This window comes from Apteryx rowi, unplaced genomic scaffold (assembly GCF_003343035.1).
Source record: "Apteryx rowi isolate R43461 unplaced genomic scaffold, aptRow1 scaffold_286, whole genome shotgun sequence".
Lineage (NCBI taxonomy): Eukaryota > Metazoa > Chordata > Aves > Apterygiformes > Apterygidae > Apteryx > Apteryx rowi.
The window spans coordinates 627,384-649,247 of NW_020449263.1; the positions used below are offsets into that span (position 1 = coordinate 627,384).

At 37.0% G+C, this 21,864-nt stretch overlaps 1 protein-coding gene across 1 annotated transcript in view; it reads left to right on the plus strand.

Moving 5' to 3' along the window:
- GULP1 (GULP, engulfment adaptor PTB domain containing 1) overlaps positions 1-6,627 on the plus strand; it is a 54,637-nt gene extending 48,010 nt beyond the window's left edge. The window contains exon 11 of the mRNA XM_026069059.1: positions 6,556-6,627. Within this exon, the coding sequence (XP_025924844.1) occupies positions 6,556-6,627 (72 nt within the window). The remainder of the gene's footprint in view (positions 1-6,555) is intronic.
- Positions 6,628-21,864: the final 15,237 nt, after the last annotated feature.

Consider the following 21,864-nt stretch of genomic DNA (forward strand, 5'->3'; position numbering starts at 1 on the left):
GGGTGCCTAGCGTCAGCGATGGTTGGTATATCATATTTTAATAATGGTATTTAAAGTATTTACAATTAAAATGTGCGTGTGTTCATGTCTCTGTGTATATATATTCTTTGTATGTGTATATATGTATGTATAATCTTTTAAGATTTGGATTTTATCCATGAAATTCTATAAAGAAGGCCTTTTTTTTTTTTTTTAAGACCTACAATTTTTATGATAGAGAAAGCTGATTTTAGTTTTCTTCAGTCTGTCTTGTCAGCCTATAATATTAAGTCTTAATTTTCATTGCTGTTTGTTTTCCATTTTCACTAGTGAAGTCTTAATATCCAATTTTCATTATTAGATTACTGTTAGTGAAATGTTCTTCATGAACAGTGACATCCAGTTTTGTGTTTTAGAAGCAAAACCTTTGATGCATAGATTTCTGTGCTAGTATGTTCGTATTTGTAAATGTATTTTTTTTAATTGGAAATAAATATTAAAAAGATTATAATGAGCAGAAGATAGCTGTGCTAGAGGTCTACAAGTGTGAGACGCACAGCCTTATAAGGAGGAGGGTGAATTGGACACTAGAAAATGTAAAGCCACAAAAAATGCAGTGTGCTCTGAGAAATGTAACAATAAGGAACATTAAAGAAAACTGCAGTCGTCTTCCATTCTTTGAAATACACTGAAATACAAAGTTAAGGGATCTGAGGTCTTTGGATTATAAAAGTTAAGCCTGAATTTCAGTAAATATGTATTTGATTAAATATATGAGGCAAGTTGTTTACTAACACATCTGACAGTTCAAATTATAAACTTATTCTGAGAGCGCATTGTTAAATACAGCTATTGCACACTTGTAGAGTGGCCAGCAAGCTAGCTGGGTGCCAGCCAGGGACAGACCAGCTGGAGCAGCTCAGCCCGAACTTCTACCCCGTTCCTAATGTAGCGCTGTGTAGCGTGCCTCAGCAACAAGTGCCAGTCTGAGGAAAAGCTGCCCCAGAGCATGTGTATATTGGGAGATGTGTGAGCAAGATGGGAAAGGAAAGCACAGCAAAAGAGAAGAGGTGCTGGGGAAGAAACTTCAGGGAGCAGATGCTTTTCATTTGCATCCGATATTCTGAACCTAATGCGATTAGGTGAAGTTCCCTGACCTCTGGGGGAATATTTTCATGTCTAAACTTTAGTGAGAATCCAGATTTCACAGTTAAGCTCTTTCTACTCAGTTTTTCAGTCCAAACTCTGTTGRTCTTTTTGGAGAGCTCAAAGCTTAAAACTCAAACATGTGCTGAGGTCTGAATTTAGCAGCTCAGGCCTCTCTCTGACGACTATCCAATCTCCTGTTTCCCCCCACCCTAATGCTGAAACATATTTTCATCCTCTCTATTTTGACTGTATCCAAACATGAATAAAATGAATGTGTTTTATTTTCCCAGAAATCTCATAGTGAGGGGAAGTTTCCCTCCATCAAGAATCATACCAACAACAGCTGCTATAGTTTATAAAAATGTTGAGGTAGTTGATATCATAAAACTTCCAGGAGCTGCAAACCATTCTCCCTGTATGGCCTGAAGCAGTCAGCAGGCTTGTCTTATTTCCATCTGAAATAAGTTATGCTCAGCCTTCTAGATTATCTTCCCAGAGACATATAAATTTATCATTGGTTTCTTGGCCCTTGGTTCCTTAAGCCCACTGAGCGCAGTCAGACTGTGCAGTGATAAAGTGAGTTAACCTCTGAGAGCCACAAGGGTTGACTTTGGCAAATTTACCTTGTGATAGAATGGAAGTACTTTGTCTTTTTTTGTGCATCCTTTTTAACTGTGGAATAACTCACATGTCTTGGTTATCGTGAAGTAACAAAAAAGTGGGGGTTCTCGGGGAGGTTGTTTGGGGGTTATTTTTTCTAGTGAAAATGAGCTTTGCTCCTCCCTTGTAGAGACTAATCCTATCTCTTGGTACAATACTGTCATTTTCTTGGGTAACTAAAATGTTCAGTACTTGTGTTAAATCACCTTGGAAGTAAAACAGTTACTTCATGTTGTCTTATGCAGATATGAGCATAGAAACAGGGCACAATGTGGATGCACACTTTAGAGCCATTCCTTTTCCCACTCCTGTCCAGTGTCAGGGGATGGTCTTTTTCTGCATTCCCTGAAAATCAGCAGATTTAAAATATTTTCTGACTAAATGAGGAGTTACTGTTGCCTGAACCTTTAAAGTACAGGAAGCCATGGCATGCATGTTGTTTTAATGAGCAGGTAGTGTATTATGCTAAGGATCATGTTACTGGAATATGAAATTCTGTATTTCACAAGGCAAAATATTTAAAATACCATGTATTAAAATGAATGATACATGTCTATATATAGTACTTATCCAGAACCAAGAGCTGACTATATATGTCATTTTTAAGAAAAAATATTCTGCCTATTAATCCAGTTTAATAGAAAATGATAAAGCATAGCTGATAATCTGTTTTCCTTCCCAGTCATTCCAACTGACATTGTTATTTTTACAGCTGTGAATGCTGGGTTTTGGAGTGGAAAGTTGAAAGCAGGCATATGCTGTATCATGGATGTACTAATAATCATACAGCACCTTAAAATCGGAGCCATGAGAATTGAGAGAAGCGTGTAGTTTGGCTATATGAACTGTGTTCCTGAAAGTGGACATGAAGCTGTAATTGTTCTGTGTCGCTTTAAGAAACACAGCATAGGATGCTTACTCAGTTACGTACATTAATCACAATTCAACTGTGTTTCAACATAAGAGACTCTTTCCTTACAAACCTTATCTTCCTACAGCTTGGTTGACTACAGCTGGTTGGATTTTTTTTTTTTTTTTAGTGTATCATGTATTTGCCAAAGTATAATTTTGCAGATTCCAAAATGATTTAAGAAGTTAATTTGCAAAACGTGTGGGATTGGGAATGGAGATTGCTGTGGGAGATCTGAAGTCTGTGCTTTCTTGATCTGTAGGAATTTGATTGCAATCACTTTGCCCAGGGGTCTGCTGGGCTAAGATGTTCTGAATTTCTCCCTTTTGAGTGCTGCATTTGATTTAATGGGAATGCTAGCCTAGATGATACGGCTGTCCTTGAGTATCCTGGTTTATACTCCTGTACACTTCTTTCCCTCCACTTAAATGTTCATGAAAAACCAATCTGGATTTGGCATTCTTTTAAAGTCTGAAAAATATCCAGATGGCTGTCCAGATTGTCTTGCTCTACTTTCTATGTGTTTTAACCTTGTGGTTTTCATGAAAGTTTGATGCTACTAATAACTGTAGCATCTGACCCTGTGATGTGATAGTGGGTTTTGTGTGATTTAACGGGTGAACATTGAAATCACAGATGGAACTTCCTGTGTTTCAGTTTGTGCCCATTGCCTTATGTCCTGTTGCTGGGCACCACTGAAAAGAGTCTGGTCCCATCCTCTCGACACCCTCCCTTCAGATACTTGTACACGTTGATAAGATCCCCTCTCAGCCTTCTCTTCTCCAGGCTAAACAGGCCCAGCTCTCTCAGTCGTTCCTCACAAGTGAGATGCTCCAGTCCCCTAATCATCTTAGTAGCCCTTCACTGGACCCGCTCCAGTAGCTCCATCTCTCTCTTGTACTGGGGAGCCCAGAACTGGACACAGTACTCCAGATGTGGCCTCACAAGGGCTGAGTAGAGGGGGAGGATCACCTCCCTCGACCTGCTGGCAACACTCTTCCTGATGCACCCCAGGATACCATTGGCCTTCTTGGCCACAAGGGCACATTGCTGCCTCATGCTTAACTTGGTGTCCACCAGCACTCCCAGGTCCTTCTCCGCAGAGCTGCTTTCCAGCAGGTCAACCCCCAACCTGTACTGGTGMMTGGGGTTATTCCTCCCCAGGTGCAGGACCCTGCACTTGCCTTTGTTGAACTTCGTAAGGTTCATATTCCTGTTAGACAGCTATGTACATAAGCAATTTTTTAAGCATGCATATGTTAATAGTGCAGTTCCTGACACTGTAATAGTAGATTTTACTTATAAATTCTGCCTACTTTTTAAGCTGGATTCTCAGGCATGGTACTAATACAGCACCTGGCAACTACATTAGTATTTTTCTTTTAGAACTGAAGATAGTTCATTATAGTAATAAAGGGTAAAAGGCTTTTTAATAAATTTGATACACATAGTGCAGCAATCTCTTAACCCACTTAACATTGATCACATTGAAAATATGTAAAAATGTGATTGTTTAAATGCAAAATGTAGAAGACAGCTTAAAAGATCAGGAGGACTGAATGTGGGGGTAGATGACCTGGAATGAAGTTGCAGAAGGGAAGGCTAAGGAAACCACTCTTTATCAAGAAAGTAGAAATAGTTCAAAGTGAAATCATACCAAATGCAGCAGGTGATAAGGGACAAAACACTAGGCTGTATGGAATAATTTAAAAAGAAAAAAAAAAAGTCACCCATGATCAACATAGAAGCAATGAGATGTGAGGGCTTCCAAAATGCGGAGATCTGATTTGCTCTTAGCCAGCCRGAACAACAGCACTGGAAGTGCAGCTGCATAAGACACCAACCTACAGTGCTCCAGATACACAGAGGAGGGCACAGGAGGCACGATCAGTCACAGGGCTGGTACAGCTTTGAAATGGCTCTCCAGAGAGCTACCAATGAAGCTGGTTGTCCTCATTAAACCGGTTGCACTAGTCCTTGTGCTACTGCAACTGTGTAGCAGCTGCATCACCTGTCCTCAGACTGAAGCACAAACTACCCCTTTTACAACCTCAGCATTTCAGACACACTGTAACTGAGGATTTTATGCTTGAACAGGCTAAAATGTAAGGCCAATCCTGTGAATTCTACTCCTGGGTAAGGAATCCTTCTTTGACTGAAGCTACATCAATTTAACTGTTTCCTTTGGATAAAGGAACCATTGTTCCCGTGTAAAACAGGATGCGTTTTACCTGTAACTTCAGATACTGTGTTGCTTGAAATATCTTTTGCATTGAATGCTGCTTTTGTTAGCTTTTTGAAAAGTACAGAACAAAACATCAAATATTCCAGTAAGCTTTGGCAGCACCATGTCACCCAGGTAAGGCAAAATGGTTGCCAACATATTTGGATAAGGTTTACAGTTCAGTAGCATGTCTGGCACATCATCTCATAGGATGAATCTGCTTTTAGCAAAATCCAGACTCTGCTTCAAAAATCTCGGGCTATTTGGTAATCATCTCCAGGAGGTTTATTTTATTTCTCAGCATTATTCTTCTGATGGTAGTATCTGGTGGGATTATTAAACATTCATACACTTTTAAAATTCTAGCATGTGGTTAAAATTTGTTTGAAATGAAGCTAGTTTGACTTGTGATTTATCTTTTAAAGCTGGAAGGCATGCTTTTGAGGTGCTCCTATGCATTACGAGAAAAGACTTGAGTTTAATCCCAATAGAGATGACTTTACAAGAGAATTGATTTTGTTTTACAAAATGTGTGCGTAAAAGCACACATTTTTGATTTCATAGCATATGAGCAATGTTCTGTAGGTAAACTGTGTAATAACATGGTACTGAACTGAACACTGACAGGTGCCACTGGAGTCGATGTTCTTGTGGCATTTCTATGCAGAGCCCTTGTTTCCAATTGCTTTTACAATACTTTTACCTAAGAGACTGAGATTTTCTTGACTCACAAGTGACTTTTCTTCTGAAGGTCAAGCCACAATTACTCAGCTGCTTTTAAAGAAAAGACAAATGAAAACAAGAACACTTTCCCTGTATTAAAAGTGATGATGTCATTTTAGAACTGGTGCAAACTAAGTACATTTAAAACTCAGAGCTACTTGTAAAATAAAGTTCTTTTCAACAGAGGGGTTGGCAGCCTCTATCTTGCAAACATTTTAATGTTTCTACTAATAAAACTAATGTGAGCAAATAGAGGAATTTTGGTCTGACCTTTTTAAGAATTTCTTTGAACTTTCTAATGACCATTGTATTTTATTTCATGGAGTTACGTTATCTTTGAAATTCATACTTTGTGCATTTGCAATAGAGCAGGTATGATTTTATTCACCTTTTAGCAAAGCTCAGATGACAGCAGGCTGTAGAGTATACACCGGTCAATTGAGCACAGTGAACAGTTCAGAACAAACCTCTGAGATTTTGTTGAGTCTTTGAAGTGTTAGTATGATAAATTGTTTGCTCACATAGCACTGATTTTTCCTGCATATGATTTTTCAGTCATTGAATTTCACTCAGGAACAATGTGGTGCAATCAGGCTTATTTTTTTCTATCAACTTATGTATATGAATACTTAATACTTTTATTTAATATTTTCTTCACTTTTGTATACATATTTCTTTTGTTATACTAGAAATACAGCCTTTTTTAGGTTAATGACTGAGACACGTATTAAATATCTGCTGACAAGATAATATAAATGTCTGTGTTTCACTCTGAAGTATCCTTATGAAAAGTCTCAGAATACTGCTTACCTGCCTAAAGATGAGCTTGAATTTAGAAGTTTGTAGAAAGAGAGCATAATCCTCTAGAAATTGCTTTMCTGTTTATTAACTATGTCTTGTTTCATTGCAGGAGGGGTTCAAAATGGGATTAACTCTTGAAGGCACAGTGTTTTGTCTTGACCCACTAGACAGCAGGTGCTGATGGCAAGAAACTAAATATGAAATTCTTACACAGTGTTTTTCAGTTCCAAACACACATTCACAAATATCCATGTGCCAAAAATTGTTTTTCACCATGTTAAATCTTGTAAGGTTTGCTTCTGTAAAATTTCAACTTAGTTCAAGTATTTCCCTGTACAAATGTAAAAAGTTGTACTTGTTTATGAAATATGAATTAAATTAGCGTTGTGTTTCTTTCTGTTACACTTTGGCCTGAGTTTGCTACACTTTATGATTATTAGCCTGGGAGAGTTCTTCAGAAAGCTCATACATACCTCTCTCTGTTAGCAGACATGCAAACATGATTTTTACTTAATATTTCACATGGTGGAATTTTGAAATGAAATTCTTAAGCCATTATTTAATGTCCAACCAGTAAGATCATTAATATCTAGTTTTTAAAAAGTTGGAATTGCAATGAAAAAGCACGAATATATGCTTAAGAGATTAATCTGMATTCCATGTAATTAATTCTTATTACTGTGTATGGTTACTAGGCAGTATATATGTTGTTACTAGTTCATAAAATCCAGAAGATTTTTAAGTTTATAATTCACATTTTAGAAACTAACAAATTGTTAGTCTGTTATTGGCATTTAATGAGCATAGAAGGACTGCTAAATTGCAGAATGGACAAAGTAATTGCCCGCTGGTTTGATTTTTTTTTCTTTTTTTCTTTTTTTATACTTGAACTGTAAAATGTATAATTTGGAATTCATTACACAATGATCATAACTCAAAAATAAGATTCTGATCTTGCAGTGACTTAGGGATTTATGTAATTTTCTGCATAAGCAGCCACTCTGTGTTTACTGGCATCACTCACTTTCAACACCTGAGTGAATACAGTCTAGGTCTGCTGGATAGTTTTTTCACTGTCTGCTTTAATATTAAATGTCTTACTATAATTTTGAAGCTTGCTGCAAGAATTCAGTGTAACTTAGTAAGTTCTTGATACCTACTATAACTGATGTTACAGAAATAACTGCACACCAAAATTTTCAGCTGTTTGTAAGTTTAATGCTAACTTGTCTATGCATACTCTTCACTAATCTTTAACATAAGCAATAAGCATCTAACACTTACACATCATAAGCATCTTACACTTACCCCAGAGAAGTATTATCATTAGCATTTTAATGCCCAATTGCTACATTAGTTAAATTCAGTCCTTTGAAAACTCTTTTTACATTTGGAAAAACAAAATTTCAGAGAGTTTTTGGATATTTTGTTTCCTTTTGAGGAGACTTTTTTTTGTGATACTTAAGGTTTTGATCTTAGGGGCCACAGTTTACACAAAAAATGCTTTTTGTAAATTTGTTGTTGCACGTATATCCTTATGCCTTGTTCAACAAAGCACTTCTGCCTATAACCTTGCAGTCCAGTGAAATGAATGGGATTATTCCTTTGCTTAAAGTTTGACATATGCTCGAGTACCTTGCGGAATGTGGGCCTTAATGTTCTACATTATGTTATTCTTCATCTCTTTTATTCTTTATTCAGCATTCATATAGAGTATTAAATATATATATATAAAAATATATAAAATCAGTAATAGAATAGTATATGTTTCATAAAGAAAAGTCTTTATAATTTTGTTTGTCATATAGTATTTTGGAATTTGTATAATGGGGATGTTTCGTAGCCATAGCAATGGCCTTTTTTAACAAATAGGATTTGTATTTTTATTGTATTTTAAAAAGCTTTACATAATGAGCGTATATTTAGTGGCCATTTATTATCAATGGTAACACAGTACTAAGATAATATTTGCACATTTTAAGAAAACCTTTTCTTTACTGATTTTTATGATAGTTGACTGCAAATGGCATGGTTATATATTACGTAACTGGTCAATCCATACAGAAGTACTTAAATCAACACAACAGTGCATTTTAATGAAAAGGTTAAGTGATTTGATTGGAAATTGTATTTCTATGTAATCTCAAATGTCTGTTTAATTTTGCCTAAAATAAATGTTTTTAAATAAATTGCATCCCAGAACATAATGTTCATTTAGTAAAATGCCCAGCAGAAGGGAGGGTGGGAAGTTGCATAAGTGTTGGGCAAGACTTAATATGAAAAGTGATTTAGTGCTGAAATACATCAAAATCACCTTATACACTGGAAAAGCTGATCTCAACCAGTGTAAAATAGCTCCATTGTTTGACCTTTATTGTTGAGTTTAGCCTAATCTGTAATTAGGAGAGAGAGACCTTGTTCCATATGTAGTACCTAATACTAGTAAATAAAAATATTTACTCCTGTCTTCATTTTATCCCTGTCTCTCCCCAGTATTTCGTGGACCTAATGGACTTTTTTATTGCTTTGTTATACTTAGCTACTAAATGACCCCACTGGTTGTTTGAGAATTAAAGAAGGTATTAAAGTCTTTCTGGATCCTAGAAAGCAACCTCTGTAAACCAGACTTGTTGATGGGACGTGCTGCAGCATATGGTGTTGATGCTTTGGAGAGGAGAAAACTAATCTTAAACAGCCCCATTGCAAGAGTTCTGATCAAACAACTACTCAAAACCCATCTAACTTTTTCCATTTGCAGAAATGAGGCTTGGACAGTTTATGCAAATGTATGTTGTCAGTGCTAGCAAGAAATAGATGTGTAAAAGTATATTAGTATTAAAAGTACACATTTGAAAACAGCACAAGGGGTGTAGATGGTTGCTCTTGTGTGAGTAATTGGAAGCTTTCCCATTGCTGAAAACAGAATTTTGTCTCTGGAAGCTGCCTGGTAACAAATTCCTGGTCTCTCAATTATCTATTTAAAAGCATAGTCTGCAGAGCTTCTAAGTATCTGCTTGCCTTTCAAAAAGGCTTGTGATAGCCAGTTTAGACTGAGAATTCAAAGTGGTTCTGCTACTAACTGTGTGACCTTGGGGATTTCACTTAACAGAAGCCTCCTGTTTTTTCAAGCCATTAAAAAAAAAAGTATCATCATCTACTCTGTTAGAGATACTGGGTATTGGTTTTTGAACAAGAAAGTTTTGGACTTGTAAATTTGCTCTCCAACAAAAATAAAGTACTACTGCACCTGGGAGCTACTTGATTTGTCCACTCATTTATTTTTTCTTTTGGATAGATTTTCTCCCTGCCTCCCCCGCGTCCGTCCCCCCCCCCCACTTTTTAAAAACTATTTTTAACTGTGATCACTCTACTGACCATGCTGTCACTTTCTGAATGTGTGATACTGGATTTCAGCTCCATTTATCAGCTAACTAGCTACTGGACTGATATCTGTCCCCAAGTTATATGAACACCTAGAAGCAAGAGTCCTCAATTTCTATTACTTTTCTTGTATGATGAGGACTATTTTCTTTTCCTATGTGCTTATTACATCATACCTGAGTAGCTATGGTTTTTAGGTTAATATTCTTCTTAAGGCCAATAAGATTCTCTGGTTAGTTCTGTTCTCTTTTTTTTGCCCTTTCTGGAGTCTTGGATGAATCACTGAGCATCGTTACAGGATGTTGTCAGCTTTCCCCTTGTCTTTACTTCAGATTGTTTGCTTTGCAAGTGCCTTTCTTTTATCCTTCTGTGTGAGAGGTGTGATTGTGCTAGACATGTATATTTGATCAGGTCATTCAATTTGGCAAGGATCAATTTTTCATGGGGCAAGAGGAATTATATTTTATTTTGGCTTCATTTTTGGAAAGGAAGAAAGGAAAAAGAAAGTGCCTCAAGTTTTCTAACACTTCTAGAAGTAAGCATGATTATATAATCCCAGTGGTGATTGTCCTTGCCAAGAAATGGAGTTGGCTCTGAGGCTTCATTATTATGATTATTTTTCAATTTGTTGAACTCAACACTGTCTCATTCTCACCAAGAGACTCTGCTTCACAAAAAGAGTCTCTCCTGCAAAGGAAAAGTGTGCCACTGCCTGAGAAACCTCTAGTTAAACATGCAGAGCCCCTATTTTCATTGTATCCTGTCAATGACTATAGATTGGCACCCTTTTAAGAGAAGGAGATGTATAAATAACTGCATCCAACCTCTCAACTTTCTTAATTTGATATTTCGGGGATTTGTTGTTTTTAGAATAACAGGATGTAGGAGTCACTCTTAAAAGTCTGTCTAAAYAACTGGTCATATGTTCTAAAATGCAGCCCAAAGTTCTTGCTCTGTAAGCTTCACCTAAAGACAGCAAATAAACTTTGGTAGATAATTAGCCTGCATTTTTTCCCCCTTTAAGAAAAATGTTCCCTTTATTGAGAGACTGTGACACATGTTGCATTGTCAACTGTGAAAAGTACATAGCAGTTCTCATCAATAAAATATATCATTTTTTCCTGTTATTTCAGAATGGTAGGCAACATTTTGTCAAAATGTAAAGTCTGTGAATACATACAGCATTCTTGAGACACTTGAACATTCAGTGAGTGTCACTGCATGGATTAAAGAAAGTGGGTATTCATGTATTTTCATCAGACCAAAAGACTTTCTGGAATTAAAATACTCTTTCAGTGGATTTCATGGACTTCACAAAATGTGTGTGTGATGGGGTGAAGATTTCTGAACTTACGAATATGCAATACACCTTTTGTGTTTAAGAAATTGCATGAGAATCTAATTTATATGTAAATAATGAACTGTAAGTTCAGTCTCCAGCAGTGAGTTTTGGAATAGATTGAACCGTCATTTTAAGGCTCATATGAATATCAGTAATGAGAATCAGTGTGTTTGAGCTTTTACTGTCTTTTTTTTTTCACATTTTCCAACATCTGGTTCAGGAAAGCCTGTGTCTTAATAATGGRGAATAGAAATGAAGTATAGAAGAAAGTTCAAAGGACACTTATTTTTTATTTTTATTTATTTATTTTTTTAAAAGTCATCTTCTGCTAACATGCGACATGGTGACATCATACATATTTTGCGAAACTTGCTGATTTTATAGGACTTCTCTCCTTCTGCCATATCAGTTTTTACGGCTACCTCAAGATTGCACAAGGACTGTCAAGAAGCAGATTTGACATATTTGCAGTCCACAAGAACTGCTATTAGAGCTGTTTGAGCTAGCCATAAACAACCACTTGTATCCTCATTGCACAGAGCAGGTTACTCTCAGTTAGCCTCTTCCAAGATGCATGCCTTTCACCAGCTCCTGTTCCCCTTCACTGATCCTAATTTCCAGCAGTTTGTACCATAATAAAGACCTAGCCAATATGCTTGTCTGATGAAGACTTCCAGAAGGAGAGTCTGTATTAAAACATTACAAACATGTTCTAGCTAATTGTGTTTATTCCCATATTGATTGGAAAGTGTGTCAACAAGCATAACGGTCATCTTTTAATTACAGAAAGTCCTTTCTAAATGCCCATTAATAAATTGTTAACACAAAACCTTAATCTCCTTGTGATAAAAGAGCTTTCCCAAAACAGGAGTCTTGGAAGAGACCCTTATTAATTTTCATGAATACAGTTCCCTTTGCAGCTTCATCCTACACCCAAGCTCTTCTGACCAAAAAGCAGCTGTCAGAAAATCAAGCATTTGTAAAAGCTAATTAGGGCTCTACTATGTGTGACAGGTTTTATTTCTTGCATGTTTGAATGTATTGTGTAAGCATTTTATTTTGCAAAAACAAGGTATTTTCTGAAGTTCCTGCACAGAAACTAAAATGTACSTGTAAGTCTCCTGTAATATTTTCATTAGGAAAATTAGGAATACAGAAATCGAAAGGCTTCCTGTAATGAAAGTTGGGGAAAGTTATTGTTACATGCTTGCACAATAGCTGTAAGCTTCAAGGCAAAAGGTCCTAAAACAATATTAATTTGGTGTAATAAGGCACAAAAGTAGCCTGTTTGAACTGGACCATCTTGAGCATGTTTCACTAAAAATAGAGTGACTTCTCTAGGAATCTGTGCCTGTTCACTTTTGAAAACTTTACTGTGCATTTTAAATCCATTGGTGTTCTTGCTTTTAAAAGGAACTTCATTTCATTGTTTTCAAACAGAATCTTCTGTGACATCATGGTAAGACTGAGAAAATACTTATCCTGTGCGCTGTGTTGGGATGAGATTGTAATGAAGATAGGTTCCTTAAAAAAAAAAATTGTATCTGAAGGGTCCTGCTGTATTATGAAAATCTGTTTTTCACGCTGATCGTTAATTCTTAAGGCACAGTAAACAACATTATCATTCACATACATACTTTGCTTATTTTTCCTAGCACCTACTATTTTGGCAGACCAAAACTATGTATAGAGTTTCAGCGATGCAGGAATAGGCACCAGTGGACAAATTCTCCAGTTTTTTTACAGTCTTATATAGATTAGAATATTACAAAGAAGCCAGAATAGATCTGAATCTCCGAGATAATTCAATCCTGTAAAATAATGACATGATGACATGTGTAACTTATGACATACATCTGGGATGCAAAAATAGCAACCACATTTCAAAAAAAAGGGGGGGGGGAATACAGTTTTCATGATCTAAGATGACTGAGAGGCAGAAATTTTGCATGAGAGATGATTATTCCATAGAAAAACTTCATGATGAAGGTTTCTGAAAATGTTCTGTTGTATTGGTTGCTGTGTAGCAATGCTAGGATTGCCAAGTGGAGCAATATCTTATTAGTTTCAACTGCTGATCAGACATACTGCTTCTGAGAAGCATACTGAAAAAAATAAATAACTAAAATGCCTCGTGCTGGTTCCAGGTTATCAATAGGTGTCTAATGATCAAGAGTTTTAATCTTGGCTTTCCAAGTTGTGTGCCAGTTTTCCAACCTTAAGGTTGGGAGTCTACACTAAAGTCTATCCTACAATATGTTTAAGGATTGTTAGCATGCATTTTATTTATTTTAATAGTATTTGTAGACTGTCATAATATTTAGACTACACTACAAAAAGATCTTACAAGCCTGTGATCTATGATAACAAAATTGGTTGGTGTTGTAACATCACAATGAATTGATTGATTTATAAAACTGAAGTAGTATAATGACAAATGACGTTCAGTGATTTAATAGTTCTTTGAAAATTTAAATATTTTGTAACAGCTAAGTGTTATTTAAAAGACAGATATATGTGATGAGAGACCTAAGTAAACCAAAAAATGCCACTTGGCAGTACGATAAATAAGCCAGTAAGACCACTAAAGCCTCATGAGTCATATAACCAAATTGAATGCACTTAAAACTTAGGAAAACAGGGATTGTTTTCTCAGGACCACAGATTGAGTCTCTCACAGACTCCCCAATTAAAAAGTTGAATGCCATAGGAAAAAAAAAAATCCCCCACAATAATCTAAACAACTTTTGACCCCGATCCAGTGTATTGCTTTAGCTAAGTTTATGTTAAGGTTGAACTAGCAACACGATAGTCACAAGCATAACACAGACTGCATATTGAGACAGTTCAACAATTTAGAAATAACATTATTTGTAAGAGGCATTCTCCACTGAGTAAGTGTAAAAGATGATTAACTCTATGATGACTTTAGCAGTCCTACTTTAAAATATGCATGGAGGGTTCATCTTGATGCTTGGTGTGGTCCTAAGCAGATTTTATGGTGGCAAAAGACACTGGGAAGCAATGAGGAAGGTGGTGAAAATGCAGAAGCTAATATGGGTTTAAAATTGGGTAATAAGATTATCAACAAGAAAAACCTTAATTTGCATGATAACACGGACCACAGAAAACACTCCTGTGCTGTTTTAGTGACCTGAGAAGAAAAATTTTTGAGCATCTGTCAACTTATAATTCATTCAGAAAATGTGACTGAGCAATATCTATCAAGTATCTAAAATACTGCTATATCATTGTATATTTATATATATATATAATAAATATAAAACCTATATGTATATATATAGGTTTTATTTTTCATAAAAATCTATCTGTGGACAAAGTGGATGTTTGCAATGTCCAAAGTGACATTTGCTTATCAATCTATTCACATTAGATTTGGAAAGCCAATTTCTGTTGCTCTATACATTGCATTGTGTAGTATGTACATTGTAATATGCAAATGAGTGTCCTGAATGCTTATTCCACAGAGACTGACGTCTCAAAACGCAGTTTTGGAATCAGAAGGGGAGTCTGGTGGTTAAACTGGGAGGCGCTTCATACACCAGTTTCTGAACTGGAATACAGATTAAGAGAGCTAGCAAGGTTTGTGGAAATCTCAAGTCAACCAGTATTTCAAGGTCAATGCCAATAACTGCGGACAGGTGTAGAAAGCATTCCAGACCCTGGCCCCAACCCCACTGGGGGTTGGTATAAAGCAGAGAACATGTAAAGCTTGCTTCTTTTCAGTCCAGAGTAAACCCATGGGAAGAGGTACCTTCAGATGGATTCCTGCAGAACTGTATCAAATTAGGAACATTTCTGACTATCCATATTTAATTAAAAAGCAAAAAGCTAGTAGGAGAGAGAGAGTATAATGGCATTTATAAAAAATGCGTTATCCCCATGTTTTATAAATGCAAACTTTTGAAACTCGGAGTAGTTATTTGTACACGGAACACTGTAGCTTCTGTGTGTTTGAATGATGCTTATTTTTATCATAGGGTTTACTTAAATTTTATAAATTAATCTTTTTTTCCACAATTTTCATTTTAGAGAAATTTCTGAAAAACTGTGAAATATACAGATTGTGCGTATTTCAATATTTCAGCATATTACTGCCTAAAAACAATGGCATGACACCTTTCTTAAAAGCTGAAATTCAGTCTTTTTCCTGGGAATCACAAGTTGCATGTTTATGTTTTTAAAGAGTATGCAAACCTACTACGGAAAATGGAAAAAAATATTGTGGTTGGCCTTGAGAAATGTGTTGTCTKCCAGGGTTGATAAGCCAGTTTGAAATCTACAGCTCCATGTATTCTTACAGCTTCTTTCCACACCTTATGCCACAGCATCATGGTGCTTGATTATTGACTGAAAATGTTCCAGTCTTATACACTTGGAAAGTAGTACTTGTGGCTAACATCCAGGAGGAAACTATTTTAAGTGCAAACTAATGGAGAGTTTGCACCCATTTAGGTGCAAACTTATAGTGAATCCAGTTCTGTATGTATTGAGTCCTGATGAAAGGCAGGGAAAATTCAAGGTTTTTGAAGTTTTGCAAATTCCTTGAGCAGCTCTGCTCCACTTGTTCTGACACAAGATACCAGAGGAAAATAAATTCCACTGCCAACGCTGGCTTTCACTGAATCCATCTGTGTGGGTTGACTACAGTTGCTGTTTCCAGTTGTGAGACTGGGACAGGACAGAATAAAAACTGATGGTGTCACTGCAAGAACCACAACTTGATGCAACCACCTCTATTAAAAAAAAAAAAGTAAAGTACTCTTTTTTTGAGGGGAGTAGCTTTTCAGGGTAATGTTGCTACCACCTTGTGGTCTAGCTTTTTTATTATTATTATTATTTTTTTTTAATCTAGTCAGCTTGCTGGCTATTAGCCTTCTGGTGTTATGGTTTACATCATAACAATGCATAATGAATATATGCTAGAAGAATGTTGACTAATTATATAAACCAGGGCAAGAGAATTGCCGCATAGTTTTGTTTTATAAAAAGAATTTCTGAGGAAAATTCTCATGTGCTGCTGTGGTATTGTTTTATAAATACTAGCTTTTCAAAGTTGATGTGTTAGGGAGAGTGTGTGATTACCTTCCAGCAGCACCTTTGTATTAGATGTCTCCTGGTCTCTTTATTGTTGTTACGGTAGGATAGAGGCAAAAGAAAAGCTCCTGTCTCTTTTTTACCTCTTCATGTCTTTGGATTGCAGGCCATTCCTTTACCTTCATATGTATCTGCATATCTAGATATAAATAAGGCTATAAGCTGTATCTTTTTATGTTATACTATTGCTGTGATCCTTATTCCTTTGGCCTAAAAGAATATCARAAGCTTAGGAAAGGCATTACGAACCCTCCACAGTGGAGCCAAATCAGTCAGAAGCAGAAATAATCCCCAAATTCTAGAAGACCATGCCACTGAGAAGACTCACCCCTGGGCTTCCGGTACCACGACTTTCTCTGTACACCTCTATGGCAGCTGTCTGCTATGACCTCTAGACTTGTGTGTTCAGCTGACCCTCATATAATCCTCTGGTGCTCAGCATGTCAGATGACCAGCAGTGGGCAATCCAATACATACACACTTTTGCAGCCCATCTCTAGAACAACAGTCTCTTGCTTCCAGTCTGCTTATTCAGAGATGTTCATATATGCAATGGACAGACAAATCTATCGTAGTCATGAGCTCTGTGCTGTTTTGCAAAGCCATCTGTCCCCTGCTGTACCTTGAGCAAGTCACTTCCTGCAAGAGGTTGGCTGCAAGGTGGTGCCAGGTGGAGATCACTGTCACTATAGAGGTTCATCATACCCAAATATGAAAGAGGGGTTGTGCGGCCCAGCTGGCATTCTTTGTACTAGCTCAACAGAAAGTGTTGGCTTAATCACCTGAGGCTGTTAAAGACAGTGAGGAGCCTTTCCAGTCAGAGTAGAAGTAGGAGGATAAGGTGGCTTAGGAATCCTAGCCCTGGCTGGTCTCATTGAACATGAAATACCTTATGTACCAGGATAGCTTGCATACACTGATGGGATGGATGCTTAAGTTCACACAGTGGACTTAAATGAGCCTATGTTTGACTCGTCAAATCTGTGTTCTTCTTTACATTAGCTCCCCTCTTCCTCACACCTGCAACTCGCCTGCAGGCAGCAGAATCATGTTGGCATGGCTGGAGCCACATCCATGAACCTGGTCTCCTGACTAATCTATGCAGGACTCTCCTTCCAGCTCTTGAAAAGAAATCCTGTGTTGAACCTCACTTGATATGTGTTAATTGTTTTTTTTTCTCCACAAGCTTTAATTGTTTCCTGTGGAGTGCCTGCCTCTGCTGAGAGAGAAACCAGGCTTCCAAGCACCACTCCTATAGGATCTGTTTGAAGTGCAAGCATTTAAATCTTATGAAAGACAGACTAGATGCTTCTTACGAATCAATCACATTTTCCCTTGAAAGTCCTTCTGGAACTGCTTGCTTTGTGTGGCTGCCACCATGGTCCTCAGTAGTTTGTTTGGTGGGAAGAGATGCTGGTTGGGGCCAAGCCAAATGTACTCCCAATTTCCACAGTGCTCTCTCAGGACCAATCCCTGGCCATTGCAGATTAAATGCACATGGAAAAGTGAATAGCTGCCCCGCAGTCTTGGCTGGCTAGACTGTCCAGAGTCTGCCACCCACGTAATTCTCCCTTACCAATATTCCAATTCATATTTTCATCCTCTTGTGTATTGCTGAAGGCTTGTATGGTGTTTGTCAGAAATTTTAAGTAAGGGTCCAAAGGCATTGAGTTTTCCAAATGTATACGTTAACTCAGGATAAGACTACACAGCCAGGCAGACTGTAAAGCTTCCAGCTTCATCTCCACCACTGTTTGATTGTCAGATTAATGGGCCTAAATGGCCCATTGCCTCTGGCTGTCATGGTTAGCTGTCTCAAATTCTGGGAACTCCAGGGCACAGTCAGGATACTGTGTGAGGGATTTCCTTAATGGTTGGAGGAAACATCAAGCAACAATGAGAAGGCAGGCTCTCAGAAAGTTCTTGTGGTCAAAGTCATCCCACAAACTTCCTTCACCTTCATCTTTATTTGACAGAATTTCTTCTGAGTCTTTGCCAGTGCGGCCAAGGACTTTACTGACTTTAACTGCAGGTAAAATACTCTTTAGTTAGAGAAGATTCTGGTGGAGAAAAAGGAGGTATGTGCTGCTTTCCAGCCTGTGGGAACTGCAGAACACAATCTGCCCCTGCAGGGTCTGCGAAGTCTGTTGCTGGGCAAGACCAGGTTATGACAGCTTTATCAGTTTCCTTTGGAAGTCGCAGCTGGAACTGATGTCTGGACAAGCTGGCTGGGCAAACAACTAGCAGTGCTACGGTTACTGGGGGAGAGAAGGTTTGGGCTGGGGTCAAAAATGAAGGGCTTCACATTAGCAGCCTCTTATTTTAATTGAAAGAGAAAGGCATAAGAAAGACTTGACACTGAGGACAGTATGGGAAGAGGGAAGAGATAAAGCTGTGAAATTCTTTTGTTCAGTTGTTGTTTCTATCTTGTGTCCATATTTTTATATGTCTGAGAAGAAGTGAACCATGTTTCAGGTCAGTATAGGTGTGCTCAGCGCATTTATGTTAGACCTGTGACTCTTAGGGTATCCCCTTTGGCTCTGACAATAGGATAGCTAAAGGTATTAAAAAAGAAAATGCTGATACCACTTTTGGTTTCCCCAGTACTTGCTGCCTGACGTCATATCCAGTGATTGATGAGCATGGAGCCCATGATAAAGCATGGGGAAAGCATTCCTTATCCAGCCAATACACATTCCAAAGTCCTGGAATGTATTAACTGATCATAGCATGGAATTCCTTGGTGAAGGGATATTTTTATGCTTGTATATGGGAATGCATTTTTTGGCATGATCCTTTCATGGAACATTATGCATTTAATTTAAATGATGTTGTTTTCCAATAGCCTTTATTGAGAGAGTATAACAAATTATTTCAAGCTGACAGTGATTCTCCCTGTGATTGTCCCATAAGTACCTTTAGGTATTTGTCAGGTGCCATAGGTACTTGTCTCCTCCAGTGAAGAGGCACATTGTTCATCTCCTATAATAATTTGGCATAGCATATTTCTAGTTCCATCCCTAGGGAATCTAATTAATTCTTGGAATAAGGAAATAAGGAAAAGTGTCTGAAAAAGTTCATAAAGAGTAATATCATTGGCTACATTTATATTAAGGCAACCTGCAATTTGGAAGACTGAATATGAACCTTTTACCTCTTAAGAATATGCCAAGAGTGGGTTAACAACAAACACATTAAATTGCAGCTCTTGGCTTTAATCTTGCAAATATGTGTATGTGTGTCTAACTTTAAACAAAAACAACATCTTCTGGAAGAGGCTTCAATAGACCACTAAGCATATGAATACTTAGGTTTAAGAGCTGAGGTTTTCATCACTGCTGGATTAATACTGCTAAAAGGAAACACTATTGTCCACCCACAGTTTTACAAGCTTACATACCCTWATGAATCTTAATTTATATGATATATAATCTATATTAACTTTCAGTATCTGAAAAGAGTAGGCGAAAATAGGAATATTTGTATTTACTCTAGCATTTTCAGTAAAGAATAAAGAGGAAATTTTTAAAAAATTTCAAAAAGACATTGCTTTGCTACAGGTTGAGAGTTCTTAGGATACTGGATACATACAGCATATGCTATTATTATGAAGTAGTTAAGGCAGGTAGGTATACAAGGTCTTATGAGGAAAAAATAAAATATTTAAACATGTCAGAGAGTGAAAGTGGAATGGCAGTTTTGGCAAAATAAGCATGCATTTTGCAGGGTTTTGTTAAAAACAGTGATTAATCAGTGTTAAAAGAAAATCAGCATTAATCCATGCATTTCACAACTGAAGGAAAAATAGCTATAATTATGTGCAGGATGTGTTCTTTCYCCTTTTCTCCTTGTGTTATCAAGTATATGCATCCTAGTACTCGTTTTTTATTAAACAAATTGTTAGCGTTGTAAAGAGTTACTTGGTTATTTTCCTCTCCTGACCAAATCATCCTGTAAACTGGATCTTCTAACTATGCTGTAAAGTATAGTTTACTTATGGTAACAGGACGCAACAGAGAAGTGACAACATTCCCTAGGAGTCCTTCCTGGTTTCTGGTGATTCTCCCCAATTCAAGATTGTCTCCTGGAGGACTTTTACTCAGCATGGCTTTCAATGACTGACTTGTACATTTGGCAGAACCAGCTTCTAAAGATAGCATTTTATAAGCAGGTTCTACCTGTACAGTTCCCTAAGTTAGTTTGTTCTTGTTCATACAGGGCTGCCACTCCAAAGGACAAGTTTATAAAGCAAACGTTAAGGTGGAAAAGGGCGGAAGGGGTATTTCTGGGAAACAAGATGAAAACTAGGAAATCAAATGATTAATACATTAATCTTTCTTCAAACATACACAGAACAACATCTTCCAAACCCACCACACAAAGGGTTAGAAATTGTCTAGAAACATGGTTTGGGTCCTCTACTTGTCTCAGAGCTGTTGGGACACACTGGCCTTTCACTTGCACAGTAAACTTTTCAGTCCTCCAGAAGAGCTATAAAAATGAGGAGGAGAAAAAAATCAGAGACACCACATCAAATATGGTGCAACACTTAAAGCACCAACATTTTAAAATGTGCGTAAGTATCAATGCGTATTCAATCAAATACTGAATTCATCCTGAAACCTTACCCTGTATATTTGTAGGAAAGACCCTATACAAATCTTTTAGAAAACATAGAGCTGTGTAAGTCAAAATTTGGCTCTATATTGGTTTAATTTTTTATTAAGTTTTTAAAATAATTGATGGCTGCAGAAGCCTTCTCAGCCTTCACATTTCCCTGTGTTGATAGATTTTTTTAATCTAACACCATTAATATAATTTTTATTTTCTCCTTATTGTGCTTAGCAATACTTTTGATACATCCTCAAAGTTCAGAGTTTTTCTCCTAAGAAGAGAATAAGGAAGGATAATGTATAGTAAAAGACATTCTGATATTACTAAATTTTCAACATATAAAGCTTTGAATCAGCCTATGGTTGCACATTCTGAACCAGATAAAGCTGTCACTAGTCCATGAGTTAGGCTATAATGACACAGTAGAAGTAAGATTTTACCATAGACCCTAGCCGGATTCCATAGGACTGGCTGTATGCCTTTGGAGATATGCCCCACACTTCGGAGGACAGATGTTCTGTAATCCTTGAAGCAGCCTTTAGCCAATTTTCCTGCCTTTAGCTTATTATCAGAAAGGAACAGATTATAAGAAAGAATACTTACGTATTTAACAAATGCCATGGTAGCATACATTAAAATGGAAATAGAAATTTCTGTTTATTTCATAAGAAAAAATAAGTCAAAGTATTTGTTAATTAGTTATATTATTATTCTTCACCATTATTGCCTTTCTTAATCCTTAAAGTACTTAGAACAATATAATGAAATTATGCACATGAATATGCTACCAGCAGTTCCAAGGCAAAAAGAGCCCAAACCATTAGAAGCAACAGAGGAGTCTCCTGGTGCTTTCTGTGTTGAGCTCAGTTGTTTTGTTCTCTGAATTGATGTTTTAGCTATCATTAGTAACACATGTCCTAGCAAACTTTACTTAAAGTTCATTAATACTACTAGGCTGTGATA